Here is a 17,838-nt window from a genome sequence, read left to right on the forward strand (position 1 = left end):
CCGGCGGGTCCCCTGCCCGCTCCCGGCCCGGCGCACAGGCGGCATTTCGCCCCTAACTTTACAATCGGGGGCGGAATACAGCTGCCTTCCTCCCATCCGTCCTCCTGTCTCTCCGTAGAGTTGGGTTCCACCGCTGCCCGTGACATTATCGCGGCTAAACGAGACGCTTCCTTTATATATTTATTTATTCATCTACCGCGTCCCTCTCCAAACCCCCCCCCCCCCGCTCCCTCTCTTACCAATGTGGATGATGGAGTCCGCCCGCACCGAAACGCACTGAAATATCCAGGGGAAAAGCCAGAGCATCAACACTTCCATTTCCAGCCTCTCGCACAGCACATCAGCCCGGGTTTGGTGGAGAGACAGGGGGAAAGAAGAAAAAAGGCGCAAGGGCAGGTGGAGCAAGGCAGCGGGCGCAGGAGGGAGATGCCCAGACACCCTCTTAGAAAAAAAAAATCTCAAAATCCCCCAGCGCCCCAAGATTTTCCAAGATTGAGGAAAACGAGCAATGGGGAGGGGAAAAAAAAAAATCCAGGGAAAAAAAAAACCAAAAAAAAAAAAAAAAAACCGGGGCTAGAAAATCACGGAGGTAGATCCCGGGTTGGCAGGCGGCGCGGCGGAGCCTCCAGCGCTCGGTGTGTGCCGGGGCGCCGGCAGACCGCGAACTGCGGAGCGGCCCCCCCGCCGCCGCCGCCCGCCCCCCGCGCCACGTGACTGCGGAGCCTCGGCGCTCGGTGCCGCCGGGGCACGGCGCGGCGGGCGGGCAGCGAGCGGGGCACACCGGCCGCGCCGGGGCCACGCCAGGGCAGCTGGCAGCGATGGAACAGATTTAGATACAGCCAGAATTATATATATATATATAATGTATGTCTTCCCGAAGAGAGGGATAGGGGACGGATGCTCCAAGCGCAGGGATGCGAGGCGGGTGGGCAGCTCCCGGTTGCCGGGCGCAGGTTGTTCCGCGGGGCCGCAGCCCCTGCCCGAAGGGTGCCCAGCGCTGCGCGGCCTCTCCCGCAGCCCCCGGCCGGCCCGGCACCGCGGGACGCCCCCGCAGGTAAGGGCGCGGGGCTGCGCCCGCTGCCGCTCCTCCAACTTCAGCGACGGGGGGCGGCGCGACGGCACCGCGCCGAAGCGGGAGGTGGAGGGAATGCCCCTTCCTCCTTCCACACGCTCGAGCCCGGGACGTGATCCGTGTTTGAGGAGCGAAATGGAAATGCGAGCTTTTTATCCCCGCGTTGGGGACGAGGTGATGGGGAAGAGAAGTGGTACAGCAGAACCTTTTCTTGTTTTGTTTTGTTCTAGCTTTCAATGAAATCTAATTCATAAATTGGACATGCTCAGACTCAGAAGACTAATTCATCCCGTAAAACAAACGCATCAGTGATTGCAGGCACCCAAACGTGACAAGCGTCTCAATATACCGGGGATCCAGAGAAAACAAATTCATTCAGGAGCCCGAAACGTAATTAAAACTACTGCCAAGAGAATGAGTTGAGAGCAGGATGTTACCAAGATTATTAAGTTGCTGCGGGGCTGAGGCACGGACCGCTATAGTGATACATACAGATAATGTCAGTCTTTGGATAACGGGAGGAAGAGCGATTCCTGGAGGTCGCCGTCTTGCAAGCGCAAGCCTGGTAACATCGCGCCGTGGCCGCATCCTGCTCCCCAGATGGCACCGGCGAGCCCGGGGGTTCTCCGGGGGAAGGAGCGGGGCCCCGCCGCCCGCTGAGCCCCGGCAGAGCGGCCGCAAAGCGGCCGGCGGTGCCCGTACCCCTACAGCATCCCTGTGATGTGGGTTCAGCACACTTTTTATAGCCATCACCTGTACGTGCTCTAGTAAATGCTCCTGATGCTGAGCAGTGCTTGCTTGCAAGACCGATCGCTGCAATGTATTTATTCAATGTAGGAAGCGTTTTTTTCATGCACAGCATAGTACAGCAAGAACTGCTCAATGCTAAGGAGAAGGAAATATAGATAAGGGGGCTGGGGAAGCAGAACGGAGAGGGAACACACAGTATAGATGGAGCAGAGGGAAAGGGAAGGAAGCTGAAATGGAAATGATATGAACAAGAATCCCTGTTGATCCACATGCATCAACAACCTCTTATTCAGCTGTAGTTATAAGCACAGCATTCAAAGGGCAGGGGGTAAATAAAAGAAGATATGCTTTTTAAAAATAAATCACTTGTTAACTACTCTTACTTACAGTCTTTGTCTTAAATATGCAATTTCACACTGATCAATGCAGAATGATATATACTATACTCTGCATTTCATGTAATAAAAACACTTAATCCAGATAATTGGCTTCTGGGACAGAGATCAATAGAAATGTTCCTTATTTGACTACGTTAGCAAGTCAAAATTAATTCTAATTTACATTTGCTTCAAATCAATATGCACTTAGTGACTTACACAGGCTCTTTAAAAAGTTAAGCACCTATATTGACCAGAGTCATATATATGTCAGTAACAAGTACATGTGTGGGAATTAGAGAGGGGGGAAGTGTTACTGCAGAACCAAGTCTCTGACTTTCATAGAGGAAAGGAGGCTAAATTTATTTGTGTTTGAGAAGTGCTTTGGCATCCTAGTCTAAAACCTGTAGAAATATGCAGCTATTAATCCCACGATTTATGCAGGCACCCAAACACCAGTCAATTGCACTCCAAGCACTTGGGAGCAGGCTTGCCTCCTACTTTAGTTTGTATAGTGAGGTCTTGACCTCAGCTGGGGCGCCTCTGGACGCTATTTTAGTAATAGAAAAATAGTAATATAAAATATTAAAACTCTAAACCCAGTGAATTGGACAAGTTACAAAATTTCCTGTGAAATCCAAGAGCAAATGCTCTGAATGCAGAAAAGGACCCAGTCCCAGCCAAGGGAAGGAGAAAGGAGAAGACAAGAGACCAGAATGCAGTAAAACAGACACACTGAAATAGGCCCCACAACCAGACAGAAGGCTACAATCAGAAGACAAAAACCAGAAAAACACATAGAAGAAATCTCAAATACTATAAAATATGACATGTAACATGCAAAGTAAAATGAAACCTAAACGGATCCACCTCAGCAAAGAAGATTGCAGCTTCAGTAGCATCTCTGCAAGATGAAAAGTTGCCACATCAAAACTTCGTGTATGATTTTAATTCAGGTTGCTGTAGCTTTTCTTTGACATTCTTTGCATTTTTTTCCTTTCTCCTCTCCTTACACTTTTTTTTTTCCTAAACAAAAAAAAAAAAATCCCAACTTTGGCTGGGATTATGTTTTTCATAACAATTACTTCTTCTCCTGTGACTTCCCCTCCTTCCAAACAAGCTACCAATGCTACATTTCTAAGCCCAGAGCGCTCCTTTCAACGCTGCCATTCCTTGTTGCAGTCGGGGGAGCGCTGACACTTTGCAATGGGTGTACATTGTTTAGGTGCAACAATCACTAAAAAGCACTAAAAAACAAGCACTAAAAAGCCAATGGCTTTGCCAACATTTTGCATATTAAGAATGTTCCAAGATGCTGTGATGTTCCATCATTATCATGTAGGGGACAACTCATGAAACATTATTCCACACAGTACCATTGGATTTACAGTGCCCATGGAAGAATGACATCCCAACAGAAATACACAGTGTAAAAACCCAACTCAAACAACAGCCACATAATCACATTTCAACTCTGTGGCAACAGATGCGATTCTGTGCATGTCTCAGACAGCGCTTACCACCTTTGCAAACCACTGTGGTGATTTTAAGCTGACCTCTCATGAGTTATTGCTGTGCTCATTTCTGTTGTCTGAATGAACATAGCATCAAACCTGTACCAAATGGGTTTTGCTACAACAAGAGTAATGCTCCAAAAACTGCATTGCAATTAGAAACACAGAACATTCTAGAAAGGTGAACTGAAAGGCCTGTGCAGTGTCACACTCAGAGTGTTGTGCCCTGGGCTCTGTCCCTCTGTGCTGCCATAACAAGAACGAAGCACATTTTGAAAGACATCATCAGAACCACGGCTGCAGGATATGCCTGGATCTGGAAAGAACCTCACATTTACAAAACTGCTTCATAAGCAGGATTGAGACTTTTATCATAGCCTATGTTCAGAATAAATGGAGGGCTTTAAGATTCAGCGTTTCTTGAGTCTTCTCCCATGTTTCTCCCATCTTCTACAGCTACATTGAGGCTTCCCCACATAAAAGCAGGTATATCTCTATTTGTGTACATGTAGCAATGATTTATTCCTTCTGAAAGCAAATGGAACTCCTCCTCTGTATCAGTTAAACAGGTGTAAAAATGCAGCTAATACCTCCAATTGTTAACTGCTCAGTCTATGGAGTTGGAAGAATGAAAACAACGAAGTATCCTAATACACATGGTAACAATCTCCTTTCCTTCCCCAATAGCCAAGAAGTCTACTGTTAACACACCCACAAAAAAGTGAATTTCTTATTATAAAATGCCATGAAATTCAACAGCTGTGCTCCTCTTCAGGAACAGTAATGCAAAACCTCAAGCCTAACTTAATTCCAAAGTTTGGGGATGCTTATATTTAAAAATTTTTGTCATCCTCCTGTGGTGACAGCCTGAGGTTTCAGTTGTTTTATTGAAGCTTCCTTTAGCTTACTGAAACCACCTTTTCTCTTTTCATGGTTGATAGCATAGCATGATAATCCTGCAGGAGTAAATGGACTAGAGTCTGCAAGAAGAGACTGATGAATTATAGAATTCTTTGCAGGACAGTTGACATTCTTGATTAATTTGTTGTGTGCCTACTAACGAGCTGAGACTTTGCTACAGTCAACACTTTATTTGGATTGACATGCCTTTTAAGATGCCATAAAGAAGGCAAAGAATTGTTATTTCCATATTTTTTGCCTGATTTAATTCAGCAGAGTACACCCAGCCTAGATGTGATTTAATACATACTTATGTTTGCTTAATTTCACCACTTCAATATCTGCTGCATCTTGATAAGATCCACATATACTTCCCTACTCCTCTCTTTCAACTGTGACTTTTCACATCCTATTTTTCTTTAATGGGCATTTTCTTTACAATAGACAAGGGTCCCTATAGGCCATTCCAGCCTCCCACATTTTTATAGATGCATAAATGCACTTAATGTAGTGCAAAGCAAATTGTATCACTGTTGGTAAATTTAATCTCTATCTTGTCATTTGTATTTAATTAACACTTTGATTCAGAAGAAAAGGAGTCTCTTTATTCACAACATTTTAATATCACAAATATGTGTTTTATTGAGACTCTAACGCACAAGTGACCAAAGAATCCTTTGTTATTACTGTAAGGGATGGGAGTGTGACAAGAGAATCCCTTTCTCCTCCATTTCGAAGCAAGCCCTCTGTCATTATATCCACTGCACACTAACTGGAGAAGGCTAAACTCTGTAAGTTTGTTTTCCTGAGCAGAGGTCCTTCCTTTTTTTTTTTTCTTAAAAGAAAAAAAGGAAGAAAAGCAGGTATGGTTGCCATCTTTTTTACAGTACAGTTGCATAAGAATGCAGGCTCTCCAAGTAAAAGTCTTTGTCAATTTTTCCTAATTTAATAGTAGCCATTTCAAGATAATCTCGGAACTAACTTCACTGGCATTCATCTGAGGGAAAAAAAACAATTTACAAGATTCTGCAATATAAAACTATCTCCAGGGAAACTCCTTTCAAAAACATCTTGCATGCCTCATTGATCCATCCATATAGTACACACAGTCCAGTCTCATGAGGTGTTCAATGAGCTGCCTATTGCAGATAATGAGACACTGCTAGGACAGCTGTCCTCTGCCGTCACAGGAACCCAAAGAGATAGACACATCTCAAAAGGAAAATCACATCAGGGAAAGCCCCAGATGTCATTCCTTGTCCATAAATACATACTGACCAATATCACAGGTAGTAATAGGTCAAGACACCTATGTTTTACAGATACTTCACTATGAATACATATCCCAGTACCTCCACCATTATAAAACTTCCAGCACCCAACCATACAAATATATCCTTGCTTTGTTAGAGTCAGTTGAAGCTGCAGGGTGGTTATGCCAGACGGGAAAAAGAAAGCCACTAGAATTCAACCTGCAGTTCACCTCGGCTGGGTGAAGACTCTGGAGAAGTCACAATCCTGCTACTTCTCACTTTACCCATCTGTCTACAGTAACAAAACCAGTAAAGTAGATGCTGCTGCATGGTGAAGCAGAGAACCAGAAAAGTCTGAAAACATACATTTAAAAAGTTCTGCCCTCTAGCCAAGACCCAGTAACTGATCTCGTGCTTGTTCCTGCTTCACTGCAAACTCCACTGAGAAGTGATGTAAGCAGAAATATTTTGCTACAAGCCAGAAACTTGAATGCTGCCCTTTCTGTATTTCAGGCAAAGAATAGGGACCTTTTCAACTGCACTAATTCAATCCTTTGCCGTCACTAAATACTGATGCAGTTTGTGTGCGTAGAGCCCTCTGAAAGCCTCACAATGGAAAGCACTCTAAGGGAAAAGTAATTTTACCTTAAAAAAATCCCTGATCTTTCTCAGCAGTCCATTCTAAACCATATTATGTTTAGTGACTGTCTTACAATGGGTCATGTCTAACAGTAGGTAAGGCCTCTCTTTTGTCTTGCAATGCTGTGTCATGGAGTTGGTGGCTTGGGTTTTTTTGTTTGAGGTTTGTTTGCTTGTTTGTTTTCCAGTGTGTTTCTGTGACCATTAGTACAAAAAGAGGTACAGAACTGGCCTTCTGAGTGACCCCATTGGCATTAATGGCAGTCACACACAGAATATATTCTCCCAGGGATCTATGTGCTCTTTGGGTAAAGATTCCCTGTAATGGAGTCATAATTCATACTTACGTTTCCAGGAAGGGTTGAAATGAAGATATTTTTTTTTTTTTTTTTTTTAGCAGAAACTCCAGCTTCTCATTGTATGCCTGACTTAAAATATTATTCTACCAAAGCCTTTGCTTGTTGTATTTTTTGTCTCTTAATGGAAAGAATAAAAAAAAAAAAAGGAAAGAAAAAAAATCAAGCCAAACAGTAAGGTAAAGTGTCATGGTGTATCTTAAATTTCCTACTCAATGGGGATACTTTTTTAAAGGCAGTGCAATCCAACCATTGGAGCAGAGCGCCCATGATTCCTGGGCTCCATTCCCACCACAGTCACCGATTCATTTCATGACTAATTGAGTGGACTGTTGCATGAACATTGTATTCAGTTCTCAATTTAAGGGTGAACAAGAACATCAAGTTCCTTTCCTCAGTTCCTGAATTTAGTCAGCTGTCCTACTTCTCTAGGAGGTATAGGGGAAACACAGTACATTTATTTTCTGGATGGTCAAACAAGTAATTTTAAGTAATTTCAAGTTTGTAGATCCTACAGAGATTAGGGGGGAAAGTACCTTATTTTAAATAATTTCAAACAGAAAATGCTCTTCATGGTGCTTGAGACCAAGACATTGCACCTGAGTCTGGATGAAAATTTTCAGTATCCAAGCTCCACTGCTGCCCTGAGTGACAGGATTTCAGATGTCTAATGATTTCTCTTCCTTTCAATTTTTTAACCATGGTGGGGAGGGTTATGTGAAATAGGGGACAATACCTTATATTGAGATGGATAAGCAAACCTCTAGAGACAAACGCACCCAGAGTTACAAGCTGATGGTACTCCCCTCTAAGTTACATTCAAGTAATGTCTTCTGTTCTGCTAGAGTAAGCACCCGAACTAGGTCTCCCACATGAGGAAGGGGTGTCCTGATGACTAGGTGTTGGAAAAGGAGTGGGGGAAGAATATTCACCTCTCTGAGAAAGAAAAAAAAAACTTGAAAACCACCTTGAAATATTTCCATATGGCCTGGTGAGAAAGGGGGAGAGAAAAAAAAAAAAAGAACACTGCTTCCTTTCTGCTTTTGGCTGTAGAAGGTGCTTGTGTGCAAGAACAGCTTTCTAACCCAGGTTTCCCCATGTCAAGAAGTTTGTTTATGTCAGGTTGATTTTCTGTTGGCATTTTATGCTGCTCCTTGAAAAGAAAGTATTTCTATGAACACACCCGGGCATTCACAACCCTTCCAATGGTTTGAGTCACATAAGCCACATCTTAGTGCTGCCTCATCCCTTCAACACCTCTCCCTTGCCATTCACACAGCCTCAGCTGAAAACGTATGTGTGTTATAGATCCGCTTGCAATAGTCTACAGTGTGGCCAGTGGAAACAGGAAAATCCAGGACCACCTGACTTTGCAGCATTCCACATAGCACCATTGGGATGTTATTGCCACAGCATAGAAGTTTAAGCTACAGAAAAAGTACAAATTGGTTTAAGAGCTCCAAAATACTTTGGTTCCTGGTACACAACACCTGACAACACTGGAAACAATGACCTCTCTTTACTGATTCTTATTCAAAGTAAACTTAAAGCTATTACTCCATATACTTGACCCAACAGTTCTGAGAAAGATAATAAAAAGCCTAAACATTTTTTTCTAGTCTTCTGAGAACTTGGAGACATTGCAGTAAAGGGTTTATGAAAAGGGCAGGGAGGATAAAAAACAGGCACCACTTCAAGCATCCAGCACTCCATGAGTCACAGTCCCTGTCACTGCACCCTAATGAAACTTCACTGACCAACAGTTTCTAAAGTTCCCACATTCTCCACAATAAAAGTGTCTTCATAACATCACTAAATACCTTTTTACCTTGCTTCCAGTCCAAACTGTGCTGCACTATACAGCAATATATTTTACTACAGCTACATGCTATCCAGCTGAATGCAAGTCTGCAGTGGAAATAGCTGTGTTTGCTGCAGTGCTGTATTATCACACATGACTAGACTGGGCAACATTGATTCTTAAGCAATGGCATTGATTACAACACTTATTTTTAAAATGCTGGCAGGATACAGCCCTTAGATAAGCACTTTAAGACCAAATTTGAATTGCATTTCCCAGAAGCTCTCCTTTTTTTACAGAGACTATATAATAGAATTACGAATAATGCTACTGATTTCAACATGTACTGAGGATTTACACGAGTATGGTTTCAGTAGTTGAAGCTTTTAGTACTTCACACTTACACAACTATAATATGCCTTAGGTTAATGTTTTCAAAATGCAAAATTTTTTTTGTCCCTTCACTAGCTAAAAAAAGATGCTTGTTTTCCAGAGAGATAAACCTATTAAATTGAATTTGACCTTTCAAAGCATAGTAAGGTAGGGGTTTATGTTCCCTGGAAACATAGGAAGATTCTTCATGTAGTGCTCTGAGTTATGCAAGAGTCCACAAGCAAGTAAGCACTGTTAGAAGAACACTGTACATTAAATATGATTATTTAATTTAAATTAAAAATGCAGGGTGAGGGGGCAAGGAGAAATAAAAAACAAAAACCAACCTCAAACTCAATATGTATCCTTACACCTATATTTTAAGTTATATAAGTTGAGGGTATGTAATCATTGTAGAGTTTTCATGCTCTCAAGCAGCCCTCCAGATCTATCAACATTGTATCACTGCTTGACCAGTTTCCATGGGATAGTTCCTGCCCTATTCCAAACATAACCCTTAAATACCTCTCCAACATTTCTTTGCAGATTGTGCTTTTGTGTTCCCAAGCTGGTAAAAACCCCCTAGCTATCTTACTGGTTTGCCAGCTTACTACCAGTTTGCAAAGTGGGCTGTTTGTAATAATGCACCATAATTCTCCACTTCTGGCTTTCTCCTGCTGGAATACAGGAAAGCGCATCCACGCCATCACCTGTGCTGGCCTACCTGCAGATCCACAAAACCTGCTGCCCAAGTAGCTAAACATCCTTTTCCTCACACAGTACATGGTGAAAACACATGAGTACCTCATCTTTCCCCTTCATACCACAAGCTCTTTGTTTCACTCAGAACTTACAAGCACCAAAATACAAAAGTCACAGATACAGAGTGATCTTTGTGTCATGTGTTAAAATAAAGCAAGATTCTGTGTCTGAGCATCGTTTGGAACAGTATCTCTAAATTGTTGTTAGTCATTTAAGCTTTTGATGGACTTCCCATTATGGATAAACTATATTTTACCCTTCTCCCTGTTTTGATCAGAGATCTTTGACCTCACCACCTATTTGGGCTTATTTCCCTCTCAAGCAGGGATTTACTGTCAGGATCTAAAGAAATCCAGTAGAAATACTAAGTGAAGATGCATCCATTATTCAGTGATTTCACATACTTCCCATAATTCACCAAGTAAAATGCCTTTAGGAGAGACAGGTGGCATAGCAGCACTTGCAGTCCTATTGTTTACTCCAAACCTCTCTCCAGCCTGCATTCATGGATGTCCCTTAATTAAGTGCAAACCAGTTAAAATAAATGAATAAAAGCCACACCTGCTCTACCACCTTCTTCAGTGTCAACTGAATTAACCAGGCTTACAGAAAGGGGTTTAGGAGAATCAGTACCAAATGCAATATTCCTCGTGAATCCTAAAAACCTTTTGCTTTTGATTTAGGACAGTTGACACAAACTTACTTCCCCCCCCCCTTTCCCCCCCCCCAGCATTGGGCAAAATCAAAATTTCCATGCAACAGAAGAAGAAAACCAGAGTGGCCTGGCAGCACCACGGTGAAATTGTCACTTCTGCACAGGTTCCTTGTTTCACTGCCAGGGGTCCTTACCCCACCCAGCAGAATGGAGCTGATTTCAACACTGCTACACCATGGAGAGCACCTGGACAGTTTTTATTTAGTCACTCCTCTACTCCTGCCACTCTCGGCACCTATTTGGATTTCTTTTGAAATCTTGGACCAGCTGCAAACTAGCTACTGATCACCTTTTCCTTACACAAACAAAAGCCTCTTAATACATTACAGACACCTCTCAGTGAACTTTACCTCCCTCTAATTCCACACTAAAGATCTATTAAAGAAAGGAACAATTATAACAAGACATATCCCTGCAAAACCCTGCTTCTTTGTGCACTTTATCCATTCACAGCTACCCCTTTTCTCCTCCATTTAGGAATAGAAACCTGTTAACTTTGTTTTCCTAACCTGACAAGCATATGTAATTGCTAGGTCCAATACCTTACTCAAGAAATGTCTTTTGCTACTCATGTTTTTCTTTTCAGTCCAGCATACCCAAGAGACTCAATTCAACAAAATTTTGGCAATACCTGATATATGTTAATAGTGTAGAATTTTCCTTTTCTCTGTTCAAAGTAGAAGTGGATATGGATGCATGGATTTTGTGTCATAATCTGAGATGAATTTTGCATTAAAATCTCAGATCAGTGTTTTTTTCAGCAGAATTTCTGGTCCCATAAGCCAAAACCCTCCATAAGCATCATTCCTTTTCTTTTTGCCCACCCATCCACATTACTGCCTGACCACAAAACCACAGGAGCAGTGATAAAAATCTGTCAGGTCCTTCAGAGTCACAGATAATCTGCCAATCATGCACTCATATTTATCTAAATCATTATAACAAAAACCACAAGTTCAGAAGTGTCCATTATGTGGCTCTAGACCCTGGCTCTGTAGGCCAACCACAGGACCAACTGCCACTAGATGGAGAACAATCCCTGGATTTGTCTAACAGTGTAAAGCAGACAAACTGCAACCCACCCTGTTCCCTACTGAGTTTAAGAGAGTGGTTTCCTGCATGCCACCTGCTAACCAGGTACACAGTAAGGAAGTTGGCAGCACCTCTGTCCCTTGGTGGCAGCAGCCTGTTCAATTCCATCAGTCCTGAGCTCCATATTTGAATGTGCTTTAACTAACATGGCCTCAGAGGATGCATTTTAAAAGCAGAGTGAATGATTTCTTCTATTTAGACTTCTAAATGCTGGAGCGGAAGTTCTCACTCTCTGCAGTAAGGAGTGAACCGTGAATTTGTGTGCATGGGATGAAAACACGCTTCTGTTGATGAAGGTGGCAACACAGCAGCTCAAACGATTTTCCATTAGCACACAATCAGACTTTATATTGCTTATAGAGGAGAAACAAATTCTGAATACTGACGGAGTCTAAAAGGGACTCTTGAACACTGGTGGCAAAACAAAAACAAGAGGCAAGCAAATTTCTCATCTCTTGGTTTCTGTAACCTTGAGCTCATCTTGCTGCAATGTAGTGGAATAAATCTGAACTGTGCAATTATGGATTTGATTTCAAGGCTGAACAAGAAAAAAATTTTTAAATAACTGTAGTTGTTCTAAGATGATTCACTGTACAGTTTTACAAAACTAAAGATGGAATAATGCAATGAAAAAAATTGAGTTAAACAGTTACAATTAAACCAATAGGTTCAGAGAAGAAGATCACTAAATTAATACAGCTACTGATAACCTAATCAGCTCACTAGAAGAATAAGCTTTCTAGCTCACAGGAGAAAGAATTAATTGCTTTGGATTAATGTTAGAGAGAGGGGGTTTAAAGGGAGAGTGAACTCCCTTTCAGCACAAGGCCACAGCCAGCACTAGCTTCTCTGTGCTTCACAAACCATTCTGGCAAGCAGCATGGGCTGCAGCTCAGGATGCTGTTGCAGATTTCAAGAGTAAATAAAGTATAGGTGAGGAAACAAAGCCAAATGGCCAAGAACGGGTCTGACCTCAATCTAAGTTGCTCAGATTTTCACCTTTTCAGCTCTTTTTCATTTTCCCCACCAGTGAAAAGTTTATCAAGAATATCCTTGCAAAAAGTATGGCTGCCTCTAGTACTTTGATAAGGATATGTAAGTTAGAATGGAATCCAACTTTCTTTATTTCCTTGCTCTAAAAAGGCAACAGGAATATAAAACTCAATCCTTTGATTATGATTTAATGATCACACTCCTAGACAAGGGCAGCAAACTGGTTGACTGCACAAGAACCGAGTGTGTGGGCTCACCCGGGCATAGCTCCTTTTCCAACCCCACGCCCTGGTTGGATTAACACAGCCCCCTGGCCACAGTACAGCCTCTGGCTTGAAGGAGGGACCTGGAGGAACCAACTCAGCTCTTGGGGCAGCAGAGTGGCTGCACCAAAAAAAATTTAGTGTAAGCTCCAATTCCCCCCCTGAAAAGCCATTCATGGCCACAGGTCCAAATCACAGCTCTGTGATCATTCTTTATGCATTGTGACTAACAGACTAATAGTCATTAATGAAACTATTATCAGGCTACTGGTCTCACTCCTCATTAAGACAAAAAAGCAGTTTTATTCCTTTCATGATATTATCTGCTGGCAAAAACCACAAAACAATTAATCAAAAAAATGCTTCCCTTTGTATGTTTGCAAGGAATTTTCCTCACAAAAACATGTATTTTCTAGAATAAAATAAAGAAATATTCAAAATAATTATGACTCTCTGTGTGTACATATCAATATCCAGAATGTCACAAACCAAAATAAATGCTGGTAAGAACCATGTCCCTTCTTGAGAGCTGAGGAAGTCTCAGATGACCTGTAATCTGGGGAGAGATTAACCTTTGCTAAGGAATCTTTGCTAGGAGCTGCTGATGCAAAACCAAAACCTCTTCATGGATGTAGCACCAACAAGGCCTTAAATAAGCTGACAGGGCTCTGAATGCACAAGGAAAGGAGATGTATGAAATAATGAGGGTTCTTTTCTGTGTAATACCTTCTCTGCTCCAAAGCACACTTTTGATTTGCTGATCTATTTTCTTTTAACAGGATGGCTTAGTTCATTACTTCTTACATGACTAAAAGCAGCACATTGCTTTCCTTCTACAGAAGACAGTAAATAACATTAAGGGAGTTATATGAGAGAATGTAGAGCAACTTTACAACAGAAAGAACCTCATAATCACAAGATACAGGATAATAGTCTTAAGGCACCTTCATGATGAAAGGCAGTTTTTATGTAACACCCTTTTAGATTGATTTTTCTACATTCCAAATGCTCCCATAACCATCTTTTGACATTTCTTCTGCACAGATGGTTATACCATCCATAAGCAATCTCTGTCTACCTGGCATTATTATTATTTTAAAAGCAATTTCTTTCACTTCCTTTCAACTAAGACTTATGCTATACCTAATTGCCAGTTAACACCCTCCCTTCTAGCAAAAGAAAATCTGATTTCTAACCATTTGAAATGCATCTTTAACAAAAATGACAGTATAATCATAATACCAGAATATGCACATTACAGGCATATGAATGGCAGAAGACCAAAAAAAAGTGGGTGCTACTTGTGTTCTCTCTGTCCCACTTCAAATGTTAACTCACAGATGAGCACAGTCTTATGATAATAACACCAGATATATTACGTACAGAACTACCAGCAAGAAACAAAGCAGGTATTAGTTGCTTGCTTATGATTAATAAAGTAGTTAAAAGAGAAGGAATATTATTCTTGCTGGGTGCTCATTAAGCATTTTATAATCTCTATTTATAGGACAATGAAGCATGAGGCTTATAAAATGCCATCTGTTGGTTTCTTTTTAATGTATAGGATTTCTGACTCCAGGAGCTGCAGTTCAGCAGTGTTGATAGTGCTACAACATGTAATACTAATGCCTTTGGTTACAAGAATTTGAGCCATTAAACATCAAGAAGCAGGTTGGGTACACATCCTGAATAGTGTAACTCCTATCTTCTTATTCTAATCTACTTAAAAAGCAATTTATACTTTCATGTAATTGATTTCGATCAGTCATTTAAACAGCACAACACACGCAAAATTTTATATTGCAATGATCCACAAATGTGACAGAAGCGATTTTGTTCTTTGATCTCCATGAGAGAAGGCGTCTCAGAGAGAAACTCCCAGAGATCTATAACAACTTCAGGAAAAAGAGCAACTTCTTTTTTATCTGAAAAATTAAACAAAACCACAGGCAAAAAGGAAAAACAAAGTCTTTCTTAGAACAGAGAGTTAGAATCAGATATACCTGCATTAAATTTTTCAGTAGCTAAAGGATGAATTTTTCTTACATATTGACCATGAAAAGAAAGCATCCACTTTCATAATAAAGGTCAATATTAGAGTGTATCAGCTCTAATAAGTTTGACTGTCATTGACTTCTATTCCTAATTAAGTCATCAAATGGCCCAATATCCAGATCTTAGGTTCCCTTAGAGCATAATCTTCTGGTTTTAATGCAATTAATGAAATAGTGATTGATTTTTTTCAAGTGGGTCACTGCTTATTCATATCAGCATAAAGTTGGAAGGGTTTATATCACTGGTCTAATTAGGACTTCTGCCTCCAACAGAACCCATAAACACTCAGCTGTTCACAGGGCAAACTAACACAGAAAGAAATAGCTAAGCCCTGTCAGGGACAATTTATACTTTGGAGGTTCTTAGGGAGATCAACCTACAATTTCTGTTCCCACTTTCAATTGCTTTCACCTCTGCAGTCTCTGCTGTTGCCTCAGCCTTCACCCCTGCCTTGCCACAGCTCCTGATTGTGTTTCTCCATCAGAGTCTGTAGGATAACTGGAAGCAACAGCTGCCCAGGACAGGAACTGTCACCTTTGTATTTCTCTATGGCACTTCGACAAAGCAGTTTGATGTCTGAACCAACAGGATTATAATGCCTTCCATCCCAGAACACAGGATTTGCTTCTCCCTCAGAGGCCAGAGAAATGGTAGAAATCCCTGTTTTGCAACCAAAAATGAGGTCACTGTGTTAAGTTTAAGACAGGCTGATGTAAATATTTGAGGAAAAATTGAAAAATTTTGACAAAAACTTTGCATGTGATTTTTTTCATACACATACATGTGCTCTTTATAGCCTGGACTCATTCAGACTAAGAAAGGCCATCAAAAACAGCAACAAAACAAGCAAACAAAAAGTAGAAACAACAACAAAAGCTGTTTCATGAAAGGACACCCAAACAACTTTCAAAATCTGTCTTTTCAGTGATGCATCCAAAAGGCAAACTGGTGTTCTCCTTTCTCTCAGAGACACAGCATACAGTAAGAACTGGAATTTGGCCAGAAGATCAAGACAAAATGCAAACAGACTGTGGCTTTGGGGCTGGGCATGGAGAAGTTCCTATTTGTGTCGTATAAAGGAAACAAATCATTTTCTAGTCAATTCACTATCAGTGAAGTATTCTTATAAAAGTCCAAGAGTCTTAAACTAATGCCAGACAAGTTTAGCAGATCATGGCAATTCAGTAAACCATATGTCATCAAAAATCACAGCAACCTCACTTAGTTCACGAAATGTAATTCAGTAACAAGACGAGGAATAATGAATAATATCAAGAACAGCTGAGATGAGGAACTAAAATGGTACAAATTATTCTAAAATGAAAATTTAAAAATATTCCCTGCAATTAACTTAAAGGGCACTACTTAAAGTTTGTTCACACTCATATAAATTAATGGTGGCTATCTCAAGTTGCAGCAAATAAATAACCTAAGTACCCACATGCTGAAATCTCTTTCAAGTAGAACACAAATAGATATTGTTTTCACCACTTTGGGGAATATATAGTCATGATTCATCTTATGCTTGCTAATAATACCTCTTTTTCCCCCTCCTCTCATTTGTTAGGTTAAAGGCTGCTCGCATATCATTTACCACAGAGTATTTTAGTAGTAACTATTGGTAAGGTTGTTAGAGCAATGTTACAGGTTATGTAACATTTTTTCATCCCTACATTTCACTTTGTTCTTTTGCAGTAGCCTAGAATCCCTATTTGCTTTGTCTTTAAAAAGTCATAGGATTCCCCCTAAATGGAGCCTTAGAGGATGATAATATCCACTGTGAGCCTGGAGAGACGGGTCTCCAGGGGAACTTTGCATTGCTTTAATTAGATTGTTCTAAAGGTCACCAAAGTGCACACAGATATCAATTAGCCAATACTGAGTGGTTCCCACAGAACTGGAAGTCCTAATCAACTTTCAGAAGCCATGAAATTAAACAGTTATGAAAGTTGGATTTTTTTTTCAAGCTGATCTGAAGGGAAAGGCAAATAGGAGCTTGTACATTTCCAGAAAGAAAGAGGATCCACATTAGCACCATAGTGTCCAACGCAAGAGTAGCATGCTCCAAAGATGAAAAGTAAACTACCAGGGAGTTTATTTACAGGGTGTACCTTGAGCCTTGTTGAGTTGAACCAGCGAGGCGAAGAGCGTACACAGGGCTCCCTTTGGCTGAAAACCCTGCTCAGGCAGAAACTTGCTGCCTTGATCTCCCCCTCACTCTCTTCAAGGGCTCCCAAAAACAGCAAAGTGGAGCCATCTGGTTAACACACTTTCTTCCCACACATCCTTTTCCCTCAGCCCCTGCACATTACACTTTCGAACCTGCCATCCCTTAGACCTCTCGTCTCGAAAAACGTGACTTTGCTGTCAATTCTGCTTTTGATCAGTTGCTCTAAAGAGAAAGGATGCAGGGATCCAACAGCCCAACAGTGCTGACAGCCACTATTGTTTGGCATCTTTAATCATTCCCAAAGACAGTTTCATTATGCATCTACAACTCAATGACCTTTAACACAAAACTCAAGTCCTTCTTTTCAGGCAAGCAGTATTAATTGATGATCAAACACTCTCAGGTGTATGAAAAGATAATTGAAGCACTTATTTCCAATCCTAAGAAGTGAAAATGCATATTTTATTTTCAAATTATGAGTGATCATGGTAAAGTGGCTTAAAGTGGCCTTATTTATTTGAGAGTTGTAAGAGTTTTATGAAAAAAGCCATCCTGAAAAACAGTCGTAATGTGGCCATCACTCACACTTTATTTTCACAGGTTTAAATCACAGTTGCATTGGGAGACATTTGGTTCTGCTACCTTCAGACAGCATGGCAACCCAAGTCACCAAATGGGAGAGGGAAACAGGATCACTCAACCAGTTCCTTGAAACAGATCTTTTATTTGCAATACACAGTTTAACAACCAAAAT

General features: G+C 41.1%; 1 protein-coding gene across 10 annotated transcripts in view; it reads right to left on the reverse strand.

The window, feature by feature from the left end:
- The window catches only part of GRID1 (glutamate ionotropic receptor delta type subunit 1), a 554,391-nt gene that overhangs the window by 489,418 nt on the left and 47,135 nt on the right, over nucleotides 1-17,838 (reverse strand). For 3 of the 10 annotated variants that reach the window (XM_088059604.1, XM_088059614.1, XM_088059615.1), the window contains exon 1: nucleotides 240-528. The exons of the other annotated variants lie outside the window; for them this stretch is intronic. In XM_088059604.1, coding sequence (XP_087915730.1) covers nucleotides 240-318 — 79 coding nt within the window. In that variant the 5' untranslated portion in view covers nucleotides 319-528. Of the gene's footprint in view, nucleotides 1-239; nucleotides 529-17,838 lie in introns of those variants that run through there. 10 annotated transcript variants of the gene reach the window in all.

This window comes from Pseudopodoces humilis, chromosome 9 (assembly GCF_049639895.1).
Source record: "Pseudopodoces humilis isolate 2021_Gansu_Grassland_sample_001 chromosome 9, ASM4963989v1, whole genome shotgun sequence".
NCBI lineage: Eukaryota > Metazoa > Chordata > Aves > Passeriformes > Paridae > Pseudopodoces > Pseudopodoces humilis.